The following is a 19,517-nucleotide window of genomic DNA, read 5'->3' as shown; positions in this document are numbered from 1 at the left end:
TTAAAGTCAACTCTAACTTTTGTCTTATATATATATATAAAAAAAAAAATTATAAGCATTTTCTGTTTTTAAAAAAATGAAAAATTATTAATTACCATTAATAAATCAATATTTTGGAAAAGAAAATATCACCAACCATATGCAAATAAAGACTTTATAATTCAACGCAATTGACATGTATCTTTATTCTTTTAAGTTCCATGAGACTAATTACTCATTTTATTTTATATTTTGAAAAGATCAATTGGTTTTTGCCGAGGTTGCATTTGAATACTTCACAGTTCACACCAAGGGAATTTTCCAACTTAAATTGCAATTTGTTGTTTGGTACAAGAAAAAGAGTATTAAACACTCAGAGTTATTATTGATTTATTTCATTTTAGGCTTAATTTTTTATTTTTATTTATGCACTAACTTTTAATTTGCATCTCCACAGATTTCAAAATGTACTTGTTTGTAGTAATTTTACTATCTAATATTCAGTTTTTCAATATTGTTTTCTGTTATTGTTTTTTAATTCAACTATACGAGGAGATAGAGTTTGAACTTTGATCTTTAATATAATGTTTTAATAAGTTGAACTATTTTCAAGTTGATAATTATAATTTTTATAAACGGTCTTTATTTAAATATTAAATGTTATGTCTCCTTTCTTCGTTTTTTTTCAATAAAAAAATCAATACTTTATCTAATAAGTTGAACTATTCTTAGGGAGTAAATATTGCACTTTTTTTTTTTTTTTTTTTTTTTGTGGAAAATGAATATATCGAATGCTAAAGATGACAAATTATATAATGTTAATGTATTTATAAATACCGCATCATAGATAATGAGTAGAAACATGGAATATGATTTTTTTTATATCTCGAAACGTAAATATTAAGTTACAAATAAGGATAAGAAAATGACTATAAATTTAGAATATAAATTTTGATATCTTGTCCGATCATGTCAAGAATAGTCATTTTGACGAGATGATTAGATACGACTTTATCTCATGTCGTTCTCCTCTATTACATAATAAAGAAAAAATTAATTTATAAAAATATTTGTCACATGACAAAAATAAGTATTGTCCAATCAATATCTAAATATTTCTCTTTTAACTATACTTCACAAAAGGGGAAAAAAAACTTATTAAACACTTTTAGAGCATGTTTGAATCAATTTTATAAATACTAAGTAGTTAAAACAGAAACATTTATTTAAGCATTTAGAAAGTCAATAATCTAAATATACCGTTAATGTTCATGAACTGTTTTTACACTAGAAAAAATTTGGGCTTTAATGTTTGTAAAATCATAATGTTTTTACATTAAAGGGCTTTAATGTCGGTTGACAACCGACATTGAAGATAGTGTTATTAAAGCCCTTTAATGTCGATTGTCTTTAATGTCAGTTTTAAACCGACATTAAAGGGCTTCAATAACATAGCTTTCAATGTCGGCTGCAACCGACATTAAAGACCTTCAGTGAAATTTCCAACCGACATTAAAGATTTTCAGTGAAATTTCCAACCAACATAAAGCCTGTGTTTTTTTTTTTTTTTTTTTTAATTCTTAACCGAAACCCAAATCTATCTGTTTTTTTTTTAATTCCATTGTCGAATCCATTTTTTTGGTCAAAAAGTATAACATGACACATCATTATCGAACGTTGTGGCTATGACATATTATTTATGTATGGATTGTAAATCTATTATATTTAATCCACAAATTCTGCTATAAAATTATAATTCAAAAGGCCGTACAATAATTCAGCCATTGAAAATACAAATTACAAGTAATACAAACGTTATGATTTTACAAACATTATGAGTTTACTTTCCCTCTCCACTTGGTAAGTATGGATCCCTTCATAATTCTTCTTGGATAGACCCCCTCAGCTTCAGCAGTGTTTGGTTATAGGCATCTTTGTTTGACCACTGTTGTTCAAAGAATCACAAACAAAAAGGGTTTAAGACAAAGGATTGAAAGTGAAAATGTGATCAGAATACATATTCAACTAACCGTGTTTATTGGGAATGTATATAAATGGTACATTCAAGGCAAAATTCTTTACTAGAGTTCTCCAAGAAAAAGCATAAAGAGGTTGCGATACCAAATCTTTACTCATTTGTTGCACCTGCAAAATAAGAAAACTCAATAGTTGAATAAATGAGAGAATCTTCTTTTTAAAACTGTGAGTCATCAACTAAAACTTATTAAAACGATGAGTCAAACATTCTTTTAGTGTATTTAATTAGCATAATGCACATGTTCTTAAGCCAATCAATCGTTTATTTCCTGCATCTATCACTTAGCTCCAGCGGCCCATCGTGTAGCTCAATCGTTTAGTAAACGATCTCGCGCATAGACTATCGTTTAGCTACTGCGCCCATTGTTTACCTTCATTGTTTAGCGTTGACGCGTTATCGTCTAACGCATTCGCATATCGTTTAATGTCATCGCCTATCGCTTAGCATTCCACCTATCGTGTAGTGCGTCTGCTCATCGTCTAGCGCAGCACGGCTATCGTCTAGTGCTCATGCCTATCACATAGTGCCATTGTGTAGTCTATCACTTAGCGCCCGCGCATCTGCTATACGATCATCCAGCGCCCGCCTACACGATTTTCTAGCACATCGCGTAGCTCCACGCATTTTTTATACGATCGTCTACCTCATCGTTTAGCTCCCCGCATTGCTACACGATCGTCCAGCGCCCACCTACACAATCGCCTACCTCATCGTGTAGCGCTACCCATTTGCTACACGATCGTCTACCCAGTGCCTTGCACTCAACATTTCGCTTTCACTGCTCTTGCTCACGCATACCCAACGCAGGAGCAACTCTTGGCAACGTCTCTTGCCAGTACTTCAACAAATGTATCAAATACAACAAAACCATTAATCAAATCGAATTTCAAAGGCCATAGACACATAAAAAGTAGGCCCAAATCTAAGAGCAGAGAGACATATTGAAGCGAAACCGCAGCTGGCTTTCATTGAGACATTTACATAAACAGTTGAAAAGCGTAACATAAGAACAAAAATTGTTGTGAGTTTAAGAGAGGAAAGAGAAGAAGAGCATACTGATCTGGACGAACGACGAACGGTGAACTTCAGATCGAACGATGAATGGCAGCACACGGATCAACATGTCTGCTCATCGTCTAGTGCTCATGCCCATCGCGTAGCGCCATCGTGTAGTCTATCGCTTAGCGCCCTCGCACCTGCTATACGATCGTCTAGCGTCCGCCTACACGATTGTCCAGCGCCCGCGCATACCTACACGATCGTTTAGCGCTGAGAGGAAAGTTGAGAGGCGTAACATTGAAACATTTACACAAACAATTGAGAGGCGTAACATAAGAACAAAAAATTACTGTGAGTTTAAGAGAGGAAAGAGAAGAAGAGCATACTGATCTGGATGAACGACGAACAGCAAACTTCAGATCTAGACTTCAGATCAAACGACGAACGGTGGCACACGGATCCGGGCGATTTCAGATCTGGACTTCAGATCCGGGCGACTGGGTGCGGCGACGCGAATTGCACGATGAATAGACCTGCACGGAAGCCTCTACACCACGACAGACCTGCACGGGTTGCACGGCAGCGCGGGTTACGCTACCCACTGGCAAGGGTTTGGAAGAGAGAAGTGAGAAAGAAGAGGGTCTGAAGAGGGAAGTGTAAGAATGAGAGGAAAAAGAAAATAGGGGGAGAGTGAAGAGGGAAAAATTAAACGGAAAGGTACCCCTACAATGTCGGTTTAAAACCGACATTAAAGATCTGTGTTTTTTTAAAAAAAAAAACAAAACTGACATTATACATCCGATTTCACTTTTTTCAACCGACATTAAAGGCCAAAATTCTTGTAGTGTAGCATAACAAATTGGAGTATGGAGGATTTGAATCTCAAATTTTAAGGAAGGTAGTACATGTTCATTATCGCTAAGCTTTACTCACTTTAACGGTTTGAATTGTTCAACATTATATAAAATATAAATTTCAAATTCACCTATTAAATACAATTTTGAAAGGCAAGTGTGTATGGATAAGACACCCAATTACCTTTCTAAAAAGACTATGGTCTGATTCTCCACTTATCGTGATTAGAAGTGTTCATATTTTGCCCACAAGAGCCAACTTTTAACAGGATGGAGATTCCCCTTTTGGTGGGAATTGAAAATAGGAGAGGAAATGGGAAAAATTTTCCTATAAGCTAAACATGGATCCATTAATCTTTATCCCTACCTTGTTTGACCCTTTTTAATTTAGTATAATTATTATTATTATTATGATGTAGGCTAGGGGTGGTAGTTAGTTAAGTTTTGTCGATTTTGAGGCTAACCAAGAACCAAGCCAAACGAATGGTTTTTTTTTTTTATTAAAAAAAAAACCCGAATCCGATATCCAATAAAGAATAAAACTAATGGGTTGATTTTTATTTGGTTTGGTTCTTGATTTTTGGTATATTCTCTTTTTTTTTTTTTGTCAAATTTTTATTTTTACTTCTACTTTGTTTTGAATGGTTCCTTTTGTTAATTTTAAATTAGAATTTGGTCTATTTCTTTTTTCTTATAGATTGAAAATTTTCATTTTTGTTTTTTTTTTAGTACTCTTTTAAATAAAATAAAACATACAAATAATAATCGGTCTTTTTTTTTTTTTTTTCTAAACAACAAATATTTGTGCACCATAATAATTAAAATACTAAAAGACAAATTATGTTAGAGTTTATTCTTAAGGGTACATAGGTTTGGTTCGGTTTTGATTGATTTTTCAAATCGAAAATTGATTCAAACCAATATTTTTTTGCGTTCTCCAAATACAAACCAATATATCCAATTTTATAAGTATAAAATATCAAACCAAATCATTGGATCGGTTTGGATTGGTTTGGTTTTTCGACTTTTTTTACACCTTAATATAAGTATTATGTTTAAAATTTAGGTTTTATTGTTTAATACTGACGTAATGAATATGTTTGAGTTAAACATTTAAATTTAGATTATATATATATATATATGTATAATTTATTAGGTAATTATTCTGTTTAGAAAATTTGAATGATTTTTAAATTGTCAATTAAAATTAGTGAGAAATTTAACTCTTTAAATCAAAGATTTTTAATAGTAGTTATTTAAGTTACTTGATTTTTTGTTTGGAAAAAAAAAACGAGTAGCAACAACCAATAGAGTGAGCAACCAAATTTTGAACACGAGGACAAGAAAGAGACGAATACAATTTCCAACTGCCTAGCCAAACACTAGTTTCATCAACTGCATGCTTCACTTAGAATAAGTTCGACAAACAGTTGTTAACTAAATTTACAACCTCCATAGCATCATATTCAACTGCTATAAATAAGCATATAAATACATCTATATTAAGTAGATTACGTAGATTAACCATCTATTAACTAGATTCAGTAGATTATGCAGATTAAGTCATCTATTAAGTCATCTAAGTCAAGCCCATTTAAGCCAGCCTTAGCCAATGAGCCATACATAGCAGATATACCTGGGTGTTTCAGTCGCATATACAGTAACTACAGATTGATACCCCAACCACATGATCAAGACTTATACAGCCCCTTTCATATGTGAGAACAGAAAAACCAACCAGACAAAAATGACAGACAAGGAAAGCACTCGAAAGACTTAGGTGACAAAAACATTAATTCGAAGAATAGGTGAGAGAATTCTTCCCAGTTATCCTCTTCACTATTTATCTGTACGAGCTGGAGACTAAAAGAAAGAAGTTATACTATGGTATTGCCTAATCCCTTTCATTGAGGGTTCGTCGAAAGAGGAACCTACAGTCTATACCTGAAAAGAAAGATTACCATTTTTGTCACCTCAACTTGAAGTTGGTGGAGTAGATTATTATAGTTCAACTTCATATTTAGGGCTCTAAGTATAATGATAGCGTTTGCAACTATTTATAACCTACAATTATGTAAAGTAAAACTATTTGAAATCTTTCCGTTGATTACTTTCTAATTTATCCTCTACATGGACTATAATAAGCAACGCCCGGAAAAACATACACATTTTTGGAAACTAATCCAACAAATACTAAGAAGCAGTCATATTGTGACATTTGGTTGAATAATTTTGCTATAAATTGGGTGGGGAATGAATCTACTAGGGTCCACCAAACAAACGAGAATTGAAGCTGTGAGAGACTATTTTCTTCTACAGCAGTGGATAAAGGCGTATCGTTGGAGTCAGATCAACAGTATTTGATTCATTTCTCTGATCTCTAATAATCTCTATTCGATTAGCCTTATTTCTTATATTTCTGTATTGAATTACTATTGATTTTTCTTTATGCTTAATTTTTAGTTAATCATCGTTTGCTTCAGTCGGGCCTGGATTTGCGAAAATGGTAGGGCCGGCGAGACCTCTTTTTGTGCTATTTGGTTCTTCCATCGTTCAATTGAGCTTTGGCGATGGCGGATGGGGTTCGATTCTTGCTGATTTATACGCCCGTAAGGTATTTCTTCTTAGTCTCTTTCTCAAGATTCTTAGTTATTTCTTGTTTTCATGCTTATTCTCGATCGAGTTCTTCTTGTTTCAATTAAGTTTGTTTATCGAAAATGGTGTGGTTGAGGAGTACCATCCACCAACGGTTTCTTCGTTGGAATTTCGTTTATGAATTTGGTTTAAATCTTCACTTCATGTACTGTACTTAGTGTTCTGTCAATTTTAGTATATATACTTAGAGTGGCTACTATTTTGATAATACAGGACCAAAATAGACTAAGGGTATGTTTGATATTGATCTTAGAATGGTTAGAATCACTTTTTTTTTTTTTTGGTAATATTCAAAATCACTCTAAAATATGAATTTAATCATTCAAAATCATTTAAAACCTGATTTTCATATCATTAAAATTGGGTTTTTAACAATTAAATGAGTGTTTTGGAGTGATTTTGATCCGTTCTAAGAGCTTAATGTGTGGGATCATGTATGTTTATTGGTTTCCTAAGTTTCTTTGCAACTCCACAGGCAGATATCTTGCTACGCGGATATAGTGGTTGGAATTCTAGACAGGCTCTACGGGTTCTGCATCATGTCTTTCCAAAGGTACACTGCTGTTATTGTTCTCATAATGTTTCTCAAGCTTTAATTCGAGGATACAGTAAACTAACTGAATAGCTTTTTTTTGCAAAATGTCTTAAAATGAATATTTGCCTATTTATGACAGTCACCTTGAATAGTAGTTCATATTCACTGTTGAATAATGTTTTGAAGTGAAAATACCAAAATTTAAATACACTACCTTTTGTTTTGATACTATGCTAAATCAAAATCTAAACTCAAGATCATGTTGATGTTTTTTGTACATAAACATTCTTAACAAAACATGTTTCAACAATCTCAACCATTCAAAAGGAGTTCAAATAAAATCGACTTTCGAAAAATATTTTTTCTCTAGTCAATCCAAATAGGCTCTAGTTGGGTGGATACATTGAAGCTAATGTTTTTTAAGATATGTTGCCACTCAGGACAGTGCCATTCAACCTTCGTTAGTGATAGTCTACTTTGGTGGCAATGATGCTGTGCTTCCTTTCCCTTCTTCCCAGACCTCTTTTGTGCCACTTCCTGAATATGTTGAGAACATGAAGAAGATAGCCATTCATCTCAAGGTGAATTGCTAACACATACACTCTTAATTTTTGCATCAATGAGCTTTCTTTTTTTCTTTTGCTTATTTGTCTCAAACATTCATCAGAGCCTCTCAGAGAAAACCCGAGTCATCTTCCTCACAGCTCCGCCCGTGAGCTATGCTCTAATTAAAGAAAAACTGAGGTGCTTATATTGATTATGAACATGCTATGCTGTCTGTTTCTCCCCTTGTTTTGTTTCAACCGGAAAATGTTATTTTGTTTCCTGATTGAACCAGTGAGGAGCACGCTGAATGTCGAACGTTGGAGTCCTGTCGTAAATATGCCGAGGCCTGTAAAGAACTTTGTAAGAAGATTGACGTGAAATGCATAGATGTTTGGTCTGCAATTCAGAAAAGAGATGACTGGCTCACTTCTTGCTTCACGTTAGTAATAGTAACTAGTTCATATAGCATTAAATGGCTTATGAATCTTTGGTCTTTTTCAATGGAGATTGAATCTGTTGTTTGTTGTTAATTTCAGAGATGGGATTCATTTAACAGCAGAAGGAAGTCAGATAGTTGCAGAGGAAATTTTGAAGGTTTTGGAAGAGGCAGATTGGGAGCCAAGTTTGCACTGGAAAGAATTGCCAATTGAATTTGGTAGTCCAACTAAATTATCCCCTGAAAGGCAATGGTAATTGGTTCCTCTTTTACATCCTGTGAATTATTTTAAATTACACTTCAAACTTTCAAATGTAAAAATTGGACCCTCAAACTTCTACACATGTTAAAACTAGACTCTCAAACTTAGAAATTTGACCCCTAAATGATAAAAGTTGGAACTCCAAACTTATACAAACAATTGTTATAATTTCTACCATTTTGTAAGTTTGAGAGGTCAATTTTGATGACACCTATATGATTTTGAGGGCTCAATTTTTACAATGAAAAATTTGAGGATATAATTGTAACTACCACCATATTTTCATTGTGGTTTTTGCATTGTGGTAGTTGCAATTTATCCATATTTTTGCCATTTATTTGAATTCATGATTAAATGTATTGTATGTATTGACTTTCACTTGTGGAAATGGATCTCTCAATCACTTGTAAAAGTGTGCATATTGGTTTCTGGTTAAAATTTGGGACTAGTCTTGTTATTATTGTATCTGATGAAATATATATATACATATATATTTAGAAAGCGGTTCGATTCGGTTTCAATTTGGTTTTCAGTTTTGAAACTGAACCGAACCGCTAAATTGGTTTGGAAATTATACCAAATCGCACCGAATTGCATAATTCGGTTTCTAGTATTATTCGATTCAATTCAATTTTATTTTTTCGATTTAAATGATCACCTCTATAATAAACCTTCTTTTTTTCGGAAAAGAAAAAGAATTAAATAATAAGAAAAGAAAACTAATTAAAACTTTGGAAGTGAAAAGGTTCCTGACTTTGATTATATTAACTTCACGTCATTGGAAATACGTTTTAAAGGAAATATTGTATCCCCATATTTTAATTAACTGAAATAATGATTCAATCTACCTGAACTTTGGTAACAGTTAAATTTCTATTGTTTAAAATTTATAGTCATTTTGTCTCTGCCCAAAAAAAAACTTGTAAGAATTTAATGGAGAATCTTACGTATCTAGATTGATATATTATTTACGAACCAAGCGTGTTTATTTATTATGAGGGCTACACTGTTACGTAATAATAATTGATATTTCACTCTTTTTTTTTTTCTATAGGAAGTTGATTGTTACAAATTTTAAATTACATAGATTAAGTTAATATGTTTTAAAATTTTGATATTAAATCGTACAAAATTAGAAATAAACATACCAAATCATTATATTAATTTGGTGAAGTGTGGAGACTAAATTGTTGATTACATTAATTGCTAAATCAAGTGGATATGATGACATTTTTTTTTTACAATAGATGGGGTGGAAGATCAAACCTTTGATGTCGAGGTTGATAATGTACTCGATGTCGATTGAGTCATCCTCTTTTTGGCTCAATATTTTTACTCTTGTATTTAATTTTTTTTTACGAATTAATTGATCCTACATAAATTGTAGTGAGAGATTACAATTTAACCTTTGGTTTTATTTTGTTCCTTGTTTTTTCTTTTTCTTTTATTACGATAGCATGTGAGGAAGAAAATTCAAACATTTCACATTTTGATCAATAATAATAATACTTTATCATCTGACTTATCATCTTTTTTAAAGAAACATATGCCGTATCATTTTGTTTCTGCCTTGTAAGCCACTGCCTTCTCTCTATTTCACTTTAAATACTAAAATTTGACTGTAACATTGGTTTGATGTATTTTCTAAATATAAACTGGAACTTTAAATTGACTAGAAAGAAAATTCATTTTTGTACTAAAGTCCCTCTTTAGATTTTAAAAACCTTTTAAAACTAGATTCTTTTACGTTTATGTCCAAAATCTGCAATGCAATTTTTTAAAGTGTTTAATAAGTCATTAGACTTTTAATTTTGTGTTTGATAGATTTTTTTGGCTAATAGGTCGATCTACTTGATAGTTTTCTTTTCCTTAAAAAAAATCAATGAATGTACTCAACACAAGATTGAAAGATATCATTTCATTATATATAAAATTAAAATTCATACGTAATAAATCAATTGTTTTTTAAAATTTTCAAATATATTATAGATCTTTTAGACTTATAATTAAAACTTCATATACTAGATACTAAATGAAACAAACTAGAAGAGCCTTGTACTAACTTATAATTTAACCCATTTCAAATTTAAAATTTGAAAGCAATTTATCCTAGAATAGAAACCCACACAAAGATGTAAAAACATAGCTCAAAATGTATATGAGTCCAAATCTTTCTATCTAACATTTATGTTTTTTAAGTAACAGCTATAGGATGAGAGATTGAATCCCCCACCTTTAAGGAGGAAGGAGGTGAATTATCATTGAGTTGAATTTACTTTGGCCTATCCGATTTTTTTTTTTTACTAAATTAAAATTGATAGTAAATAATGCATGTTTTGACATAGCTTCTCACTCTTGAAATGATGACGTGTAAATGCAGGAATAAAAAGAATATAAATGGGCCTCCGCAACTACTTTTGGATCCCAACCTGCTACAGTAATAGGCTCATTTGTTTGGCTCAGCCCATACCTATAGTTTGTTGGGCTTCTTTATTGATCGAAATAGCCCATTGTGTAGTGTCAAGTCTCATTTGAGATTTAGTTTTTCTTTACTATAAAAAAAAAAAAAAAAAAAAAAAGGTGAAAAAAAAAACGAAAAACTACTTAGTAAGTAGGTAAATGTTGTGTCATTGTTTGTGCCTGGCGTGCGTGTGAGTGTATGCCAAAACTATGCAATTTGAATATTAAACATCTTTATTTGTGTACTACAAGAAATACCTTTACTTTTATTTATCAAGTTATCTTTTTTATGATCGATGTGATAATACTTTAATCAGTTGAACTATGTCAAACTATCGATCTATTTTATTTATTAGCCCCCCCCCTCCCAAGAAATTTTGAAACTTTATATACTTCAAAAAGTGTTTTAGATCTATAGTTTTAGTTTTAGTTTTTCCTTTTTTCAATTAATTCTTTCTAATATGTTCGTGGGTGTCCCGGCTCAAATTTTTCAAATTATATTTAAATGTACTCAAGTTCTATTTTAAAAGTCAGACTAAAATTTTGAACTTTACTAAATTTTAAATTCACATAACGATTGATATTAGGCTTAAAAAATTGAAATGTATATTATCTATATAGAAATCTTTCATTGGAGAAGATCAATTGACCTAGGATGAAGGAGGGATCCATCTATTTTGTTTAGGTATTCAGTTAAACCAATTATTCGTTATTGTAATAGATAATAATCATTTCATCTAGTATGTGTTGACTTTATTTACATCTTTCATTAATGAATTATGTAATTAGTAATAACTCTGGTAGTCCGCATTCAATAATTTTTTTTTAGACATTTCATACCATCCATGTGTAATTTTTTTTATTTGAGATTTCAATTCTTCCATATTTTAACAGTAGTATATTGTTCCATTGAGCTAAGGTCCAAAATATAGAAGAAACTGGTGTTTTTAGAACTTTATCACATAGTCAATTATATTCCACTCAATCTCTTTTTGTATGGCTATATATTTTATTGATAAAGGAACGAGTAACCTTTTCCTTGTTACATGAATAAACCTATTTTTTTCAATAGAAAGAAAATCGTTACATAAGACTATCTTTTTTTTTACTTAATTTAAAATTTTAAACCAAGATATTCCACATTTACATATCTACACATAACTCCACTTCCATTTTGATACATACTTGGCCCTTCTAATGAAAGACACCACCACCCTTTAAGGTTTAACCCACGAATCAAATAGGAATGATGTATAAGACCAAAATCTAGCCGTTTATCCAAAGAATAATTCCAGGATTTATTCTCATTCATCGAGTTAGTTTCATTAGACATAAAATTTATATTTATATTTAATATAACAATTAATTTTTTTAAAAATTAAATCTATTAAAGATCCATCAACACAAAAAATTAAAAGTGTAAGAACCTGTTAAACACTTTTAAAAGTTTAAAAAACTAAACTTATAATTTAATATAAAACTTATAAGTAGTTTTTTTTTTAAGCTTTTAAGATATTTATAAAAAAAATATATATGTTTCTAGTGTTTATTCGATGGGAGAAATGTTCGATTAATTGTTTTTCCTACTAATTAAATTAAAAAAAAAACTAACATAAGAATAGTTTAGTTGTCATAAACTAGATATCCTCACTTGAAAAAGAAAAAAGTAAGAGTTTGAACCTCCCATTTAGAGATGTCCATGGGCGGGATAGGGATGGGGACGTCCCCATTCCCGGTCCCCATAGGAAAAATTTTTCCGTTTGTTTTTTTTTAATATATTCATTTTTAACAATTTTGTTTATTCTCAACCAAATAAAATTATATATATTAAATGATTTATTTCCAATAGATTTTTCATTCAAAGAAAATAATATAAAAAATCATTATAAAAATAATACTATTATATGTGTAAAAATATAATTTAATCCTATAATTTCTAAAAGTTAACATTTAAATATTACACTATCATAGTCAAGTTTTCCATTTAAATATTACAACATTTATGACTTAAGATAAAAAGTCTTAAATATTAAAATAATTTAGAAATGTATTAAAGTACAAAAAAGTTGAAATGAAAATTAGAAAATAACTAACTTTTTACGCCACATTTTTTTTTTGTAAAAAGTATATAGATAAATTAATAATAATTATTATTATAAACTCATTATTATTATCATTATTATCATTATTATTATTATTATTATTATTATTATTATGTAATATATTCATTAGGGTGGGGACGGAGACGGAAAATATAATCTTCGTTCCGGTTTCCGTTTAGCCAACAGGAAAAAAATTATTCCCGTTTCCTCTCCCATTTTTCGTCTAATCGGGGATTTTCCACCTTGTTGGGAGTGGGTCCCATGGGGCAACGGTCCGCGGGATAAATGGACATCCCTACTTCCATCTAAAGTATTGTTTTAATTTTTGTTATTAAAAACACTTTCGCTTTAAAACAAATATAAATCTGCCACGTGGAAAAGGGGAAGCCGGCAATGACTAACCTAACCATGCGCTTAATTAAATTTTTATACAAAAAGATCCTTTTCTTCTTTTTTTTTTCCAAGGACTAATACAAAAAGATTACAAACTAGTGAATTCAATTCATTTTATTTTTTATTTTAAAAAAGTAGACTGAAAAACAATTAAATAAGAAGGGAAAAGATGCTTTTTAACTTTAGGGGTTGACTAATTAATATTTTTTTTTGATAATCTTTGACTAAATTGTACGACGAATCAAACCCCCCAATAAATAAAGAAACTAAAGTAGAAACAAACGGAAAGTGACGTAATTGATGGCATTTCAGACTCCAGCGAGTATTAAATAAATAGGAAAATTCTTATAAATAGAATTTGTTTAAAAAAAAAATTAGACTTTTCAAAACACAAAATACTTTTAGATTTTTTTTTTATAAAATATAAATATATTTTTTAAATATTTTCTATATTTAAAAAGATCTCATTAATATAATAACTTTAAAATATTATTTTAGTTTATATACTTTTAAGTTTTATTTGATTTTTTTATTTATTGAAAGAAGGTTAATTTTTATCGAATTTAATTAAATAATAACAATAATTTTCATGTAATAAAATGTAATATGGGAATATATTTTCAAAATTTATAGTAAAAATATTAATAAATAACAATTTTTTAAAAAATAAACAAATTTTTAAGTCAATATTTAATAAATTTCAAGGATTTGTTTGATAATTATTTTGTTTATATATATATGAAAAATAAATTTATAAACACTATTTTCACTTATAAGTTTTATGTTTTTTTCTATCCACTTTCTATTAATATTTAAAAAAAATAAACTTTGAAAACCAAGAAAAATAGTTTAAAATTTTTTTATGTATCTTTTGTTTAACTTGACCAAAAATTCAAATGTTTTTTTCAAGATAAGTGAAAACCATATTAAGAAATTTGTGAAGAAACAAACTTAAATTTAAAAAACAAACTAAAAACTAAGGTTACATTTGGTAATATTTTTTTAAAATTAAGCTTATAGATTGTACTTTTACTTCCAAATTTTTTCATTTGTTATCTCTTTTTTATCAATGGTTTAAAAAATCAAGCAAAAATTTGAAAACTAAAAAAAATAGTTTTAAAAATTTATTTTTGTTTTTTGAATTTGGCTATAAATTCAATCATTGTACTTTAAAAAGATGCAAATGAAATAAGCTCAAATTTCCAAAACAAAAACAAAAAATCAAATGGTTACCAGACGGAGCCTAAATCATTGTTAAACAGATCTAAACATTCAAATTTATGCTTATTTAGTATTTAAACTTTAAAAATATCTATTTTGAACTAGTAATTTTGTATCGAATAGCTCTCTTAACTTAAAAAGTATTCCATGGGTCTAAAAACTTTCACATTTATTTTCAATACATCATTGAATTTTCAATTTTTGTACTAATAGATCTTTAATCTACAATATATATATATATATATATATATATATATATATATATATATATATTATAATGATAAAACTACTAGACGCGAAACTCAAGCTTTAGGGTTTCATTACACATTAAATTCCAATTTTTAATAAAAATCAATATAAAATTTAATAAATCAATTCATTTTAATTTTTTAATATAATATCTATCAGACAAAAATCAAAAGTAGGTGTTTTTGGACCAAACCTAAAATTTTGTGCAACAACTCGTAATGGAACAAAATAACTAAAAAATATATATTTAAAAGAAGAAAAAAAAAAGAAAAGAAAAGAAAATGATGAGGCAAAACCAAGTTGAAGACGTCTCTCTCTTTCACTTTTCGGGTTTGTTATTGTGGAGAGGAAAGACTGTCATGGAAGATTGGGAATGAGAGGCACACTGCATTTGCTTCATCCCAACCAATAATAATTCTTTTTTAAAAAATCAATTTCCAAGGATAAATTTCATTCCATTTAATTTATATTTATTTAATAAGATACCTTATTTTACTTGGATGACAAATTAACACAAAATATGTGCTCTTTTTTCTTTTAAGATTTTAAAAATAGCTTTCTAATTTCCTCTTTAATAAATCAATACTAAAATAGTGGACTTGGGTGGGTGGTAATGGATTTACTTTTTTTATATATATATATTATATATATACGTCGGTCGATCGGTCGGTTTTTACCTTTTTTTTTTTCTTTCAGGAAAATAAAAAACCAACCGACCAATCGACCTTAATTCAGTCGGTTTGATGTACACCCCTAGATATTATAGCTGCTTTTAAATTAAAAAAAATAAATGAACCAACTTATTTATAAATATAACAAAATATTATCATCTACAAGTGATAGACTGCGACAGACCACGATAGACAGCTATTTGATAGTTTATATAAATGTTTATCGCGGTCTATTATTAATGGACAATGACATTTTGTTGTACTTGAAAATATTTTAAGTAGTTTTATTATTTAAAATGATTACTATAATAATTAATCGCCAATGAGAAAATACTCATAGCCATAAAGTTTTAAAGTAATAAATATTAGGTTAGAAAATACTTTTGGTTCATGAACTTTCGTAAAAGTAACAATAGTCTCTGAGCATTGGTTTCTAATGATTCGGTCCTTATACTTTCAATCTTGTAACAATTTGGTCATTGTACTTTCGACATTGTAACAATTTAGTCTCTAACATAAAAAACTTATCAAAATTAGATGTCGATTTTTAATACTCTATGATGTAAACTTTGTATTTTGTAAAAATATTAAGTCTCTAATTAGTTTAACAGTTTATTTATGCATGAAATCTAATTAAACTTTCTACCATAGGAACTGAATCGTTACAAATTTAAAGTTTAAGGATTAGATTGTTACATAGTAAAGTTTAAATATTAAATTGTTGCAAAATTAAAAGTATAGGAACTAAATCGTTAAAAACTAAAATTTAGAGACTAAATTATTAGTTATATAAAAATTTAGAAATTAAAAGTAACTTGAAATTTAAAACTATTAAGCACACAAGAAAGTTGAAAATGAAATACAGTTTCCTCGTTGTCCAGTTTCTTCTATTCTGCCTTAAATTAATGTATATAAATATTTATTATTTTTTCGAAAGGAAAGACTTTATTTTTTTTTTATTTTTTATTTTTAAAAAAACAAACTTTATTTATTCTAACTTCTTAATAAGGCAACCTTTTTATTCATCTACACATACCATAATAAGAATGATGCGTAATTATGCCAAAATTTTTTACGGTGAAGATTAAAGTTTTGGAAGTTATTTGAAAATGTTACATTTTGAGTTTTAAAAAATGTGTTTGTTTTTCAATTTTTTTGAATGTACAATTTTAATCAATCATCGAATTCTAAGGGGCATTAAATTTTGTTTAGAAATAAGTTTATAAAGCCTTCATAGTAACTTTAAAAAAATAATAATTTAAATTAAAAATAATTAAAAAAATTATTTGTTCTCTTTTAAATTATTTTCTAATTCAGAATGTTATATACTTATTTTAAAATAGTAAAAATAATTAGTTCAGATATATTTCAAACATATTCTTAAAAACTCGAATACTAAAAATATGCCTTTTGAAAACTTAAGCATCAAATGCACCCTTTCTAAAAAGTTCGAAAATTTAAAATATAGTTTTCTCAAAGTTATTTATTCTTTGAAAAGAAAATTCTCTCTTTTTTAACTCTCTTTTTTTTTTTTTTTTCCTCTATTTTACACCTATTTCAAAAAAATTTCATCTTATAATTTTAAATTTCAAACACAATTTTTCTAACTCCAACATATTAATTTTAAATTTCATAAATAACTCAATGCTCCAAATACATCAAAATTTGATGGGTTGTAAATTCTTATCGACACATGGGGAGATAAATATTATTCCAATAATAATACACTGTTCCAAAACAACATTATTTTCATTATGTATTTATTTATTTTTCAGAACTTTAAATAAAACTTTATTTGAGTTGTTATTGATTCAGAAGTAAAGATCCATTTTCTTCTTTTGAAAAAACATACAATCTCCTAGAGGGGAGTAAAAATATCCTAACCTCAAGTAATGCTCGAATTGCTAATAATGATCTCAATTGATACTTTTTTAAAGGGATCGGGAATATAAATATCTTTGGTAAAAACGAGAATTTGAACTTTATTGACCTAGGATGAAAAGTTGACGTCTTAATTGTTGAACTATACTTACATTGACATTTAATATCGTTGTTCACACGAGATTTCCGGAGAAATGTGTTTCGTGAAGTTAAACTCCGTGTTGATGTTGAAGTTGATTTGATGAGATTTGATCTCTAATACTTGATCATCTGATTCTCCCTCAGTTGGATACTTGATCATCTGATTCTCCCTCAGTTGGATGAATGTACTTGACTTGGAGAAGAAAAACAGAAGTAGAAGTCTAATAGAAGATGAATTCTCTCTGGTCATCTGAATGTAGAAAATGCTTCCTCTACAAATGAAGAGAACTTCTTTATTTATAGAGTTCTCAGGCGGGCTTCGTGGGCTTAGTTGGTCCATGGGCCTAGGTCCAATTCAACAAATAATAATATCAAATTGGGCCAACTTAATCTCATCTGATTCAACCGCGTGACATCATCGAAACTGGTCTTCAATTCAACTCGGAACATGTGTCAACTTCTAATTGATTGGACCCAAAGTTAATGATTTAGAAATTCGTCATTAATTTAGCAAACGACGTGGTGACTTGTGATTGGTCCAAAATTTTATAAAGTTTTTGTTTCTTTTTTAAAACAATACGTAATGTGAGAGATCTTAATTTCTAATTTATTTGTCAAAGGTATATATTTTACGTTGATTGAGTTATATTTGCAGTATTAGGTACGTTCAATTATTATGCCTAAAATAACCACAAAAATATGATAATTTGATGTTATGAAAAATACAATTTTGGTAGTACACTTTCCAAAGATGAGAATGGTGATGAGAATATTGTTAATTTGTTGTTTGTTTGTTTTGTAGTATCTCAATACACTTTCCAAAGTGGGCAGTCACGTGAGTATAAAAACCGTGATGGAAAATGCTTGATAAAATAAAACCTACCAATAATTTCGTAGCTATTTAATTACTGCATAAAACTAGTAAAAATTATCCATTCACTTTATCTTTCTCCTCATTTGCTTTCCTCTAATTCATTCATTGAAAAAGTGATGAGTCAATCACATTTCTATATTCTTTTTTAAATTTTTAATTTTTTTAATAGTTATTATGGATAATTTTGGACATGAGAAAAAAAGTTAAATATGAATGTAAAATTGAAAAAGTTATGTCATCTTTAATGGATCGAGATAAGCAAGAAACATGCCAAAAGAGAATTGCCAATGAAGAGTGATTGAAGAAATTTGGCCATGGCCCAATAGGCCCGCCTCTAGGGTTGGCAACGGGGGCTGGAGGTTTCCATCTCCATCCCCGCGAGAAAAATTGAAGTCCAGAACGGGAACAGGGATTCCCCCGCAGGTACCCATCCTCAAATATTGGAAAACACTACTTGAATAAATTGTTTTAAAAAATTGTACCTACCTTATTAATCTCACATATTGGTTGAATATAAAAATAATTTTTTATTAAAAGAAAGTTAAAAATTAATTTTAAAAATAAAATATTATAAATTATAAAAGCTATATTACATTTACATCACAGTAAGTAAAATAACTAAAAAAAGGAAAATTTAATACATAATTTAAAAGAACAACAATTTTTTTCCAAATTTCTTAAAACTTTATATAAATAAAATATATTTAATATATAAATGTGTGTGTCTGTATATATATTGGATTTAGCGTTGTAAGTATTTGTTGGATTTAGCATCCGTCCCCATCTGAGGATCCTATTTTAGGTTGGAGTTAGCATCCTAAATCTCATAGATCTCATAGTTTATTTTTGGTAAATATAAATGATTTATTTAATAAAATAAGAAATATTTTATTCGACATTTAGACTGCATTAACTCAATTCAATAAACTGAGATCCAATATTATTTAATGTAGCTTGAACAATATATAGTAGACGGATGTTCAAGTAATATCCTAAAAAGTCTACAGTATATGGATAAAGTTGAATGTCTTATCCTGATAACACCACGGATACGGTCTACTTTGTAAGTGTTACATTATTACAGTTGTAAGTATTACAAACGATTTGATCCATATCGTCCATATAGAGACATGTGAGTGAGGGTATCCCATATAAAGAGTTTATATAAGACTGAATCGCGAAATGATTGGTTTTCCTTTGTAACACTGATACTTGAAGAGA

General features: G+C 29.0%; 1 protein-coding gene across 2 annotated transcripts; it reads left to right on the top strand.

Moving 5' to 3' along the window:
• Positions 1 to 6,086: 6,086 nt before the first annotated feature.
• LOC120090044 (GDSL esterase/lipase WDL1-like) lies at positions 6,087 to 11,054 on the top strand. Of its 2 annotated transcripts, XM_090307675.1 has the most exons (9): positions 6,087 to 6,226; positions 6,334 to 6,484; positions 7,001 to 7,078; positions 7,501 to 7,641; positions 7,728 to 7,804; positions 7,899 to 8,045; positions 8,143 to 8,295; positions 10,510 to 10,554; positions 10,685 to 10,904. In XM_090307675.1, the coding sequence occupies exons 2-8, from the start codon at positions 6,374 to 6,376 to the stop codon at positions 10,526 to 10,528; spliced, it is 726 nt and encodes a 241-aa protein (XP_090163801.1). In that variant the 5' UTR covers positions 6,087 to 6,226; positions 6,334 to 6,373; the 3' UTR covers positions 10,529 to 10,554; positions 10,685 to 10,904. The 2 variants fall into 2 exon arrangements, with proteins under 2 accessions (XP_090163801.1, XP_090163800.1); XM_090307674.1 differs by lacking the exon at positions 10,510 to 10,554 and having other exon boundaries at positions 10,685 to 11,054.
• The last annotated feature ends 8,463 nt before the right edge of the window (positions 11,055 to 19,517 follow it).

This window comes from Benincasa hispida, chromosome 11 (genome assembly GCF_027475165.1).
Source record: "Benincasa hispida cultivar pf3 chromosome 11, pf3_genome.v1.1, whole genome shotgun sequence".
Taxonomy (NCBI): Eukaryota; Viridiplantae; Streptophyta; class Magnoliopsida; order Cucurbitales; family Cucurbitaceae; genus Benincasa; species Benincasa hispida.
Note: the sequence above shows the minus strand (reverse complement) of the source record. Positions and strands in the feature narration are given on the sequence as shown.

Coding starts and splice junctions, on each gene's coding strand:
- LOC120090044 (XM_090307674.1), top strand. CDS start 6,374: ATGGTAGGGCCGGCGAGACCTCTTTTTGTGCTATTTGGTTCTTCCATC. Junction 7,642..7,727: donor AGATAGCCATTCATCTCAAG/GTGAATTGCTAA, acceptor AACATTCATCAG/AGCCTCTCAGAGAAAACCCG. Junction 7,805..7,898: donor CTAATTAAAGAAAAACTGAG/GTGCTTATATTG, acceptor TGATTGAACCAG/TGAGGAGCACGCTGAATGTC.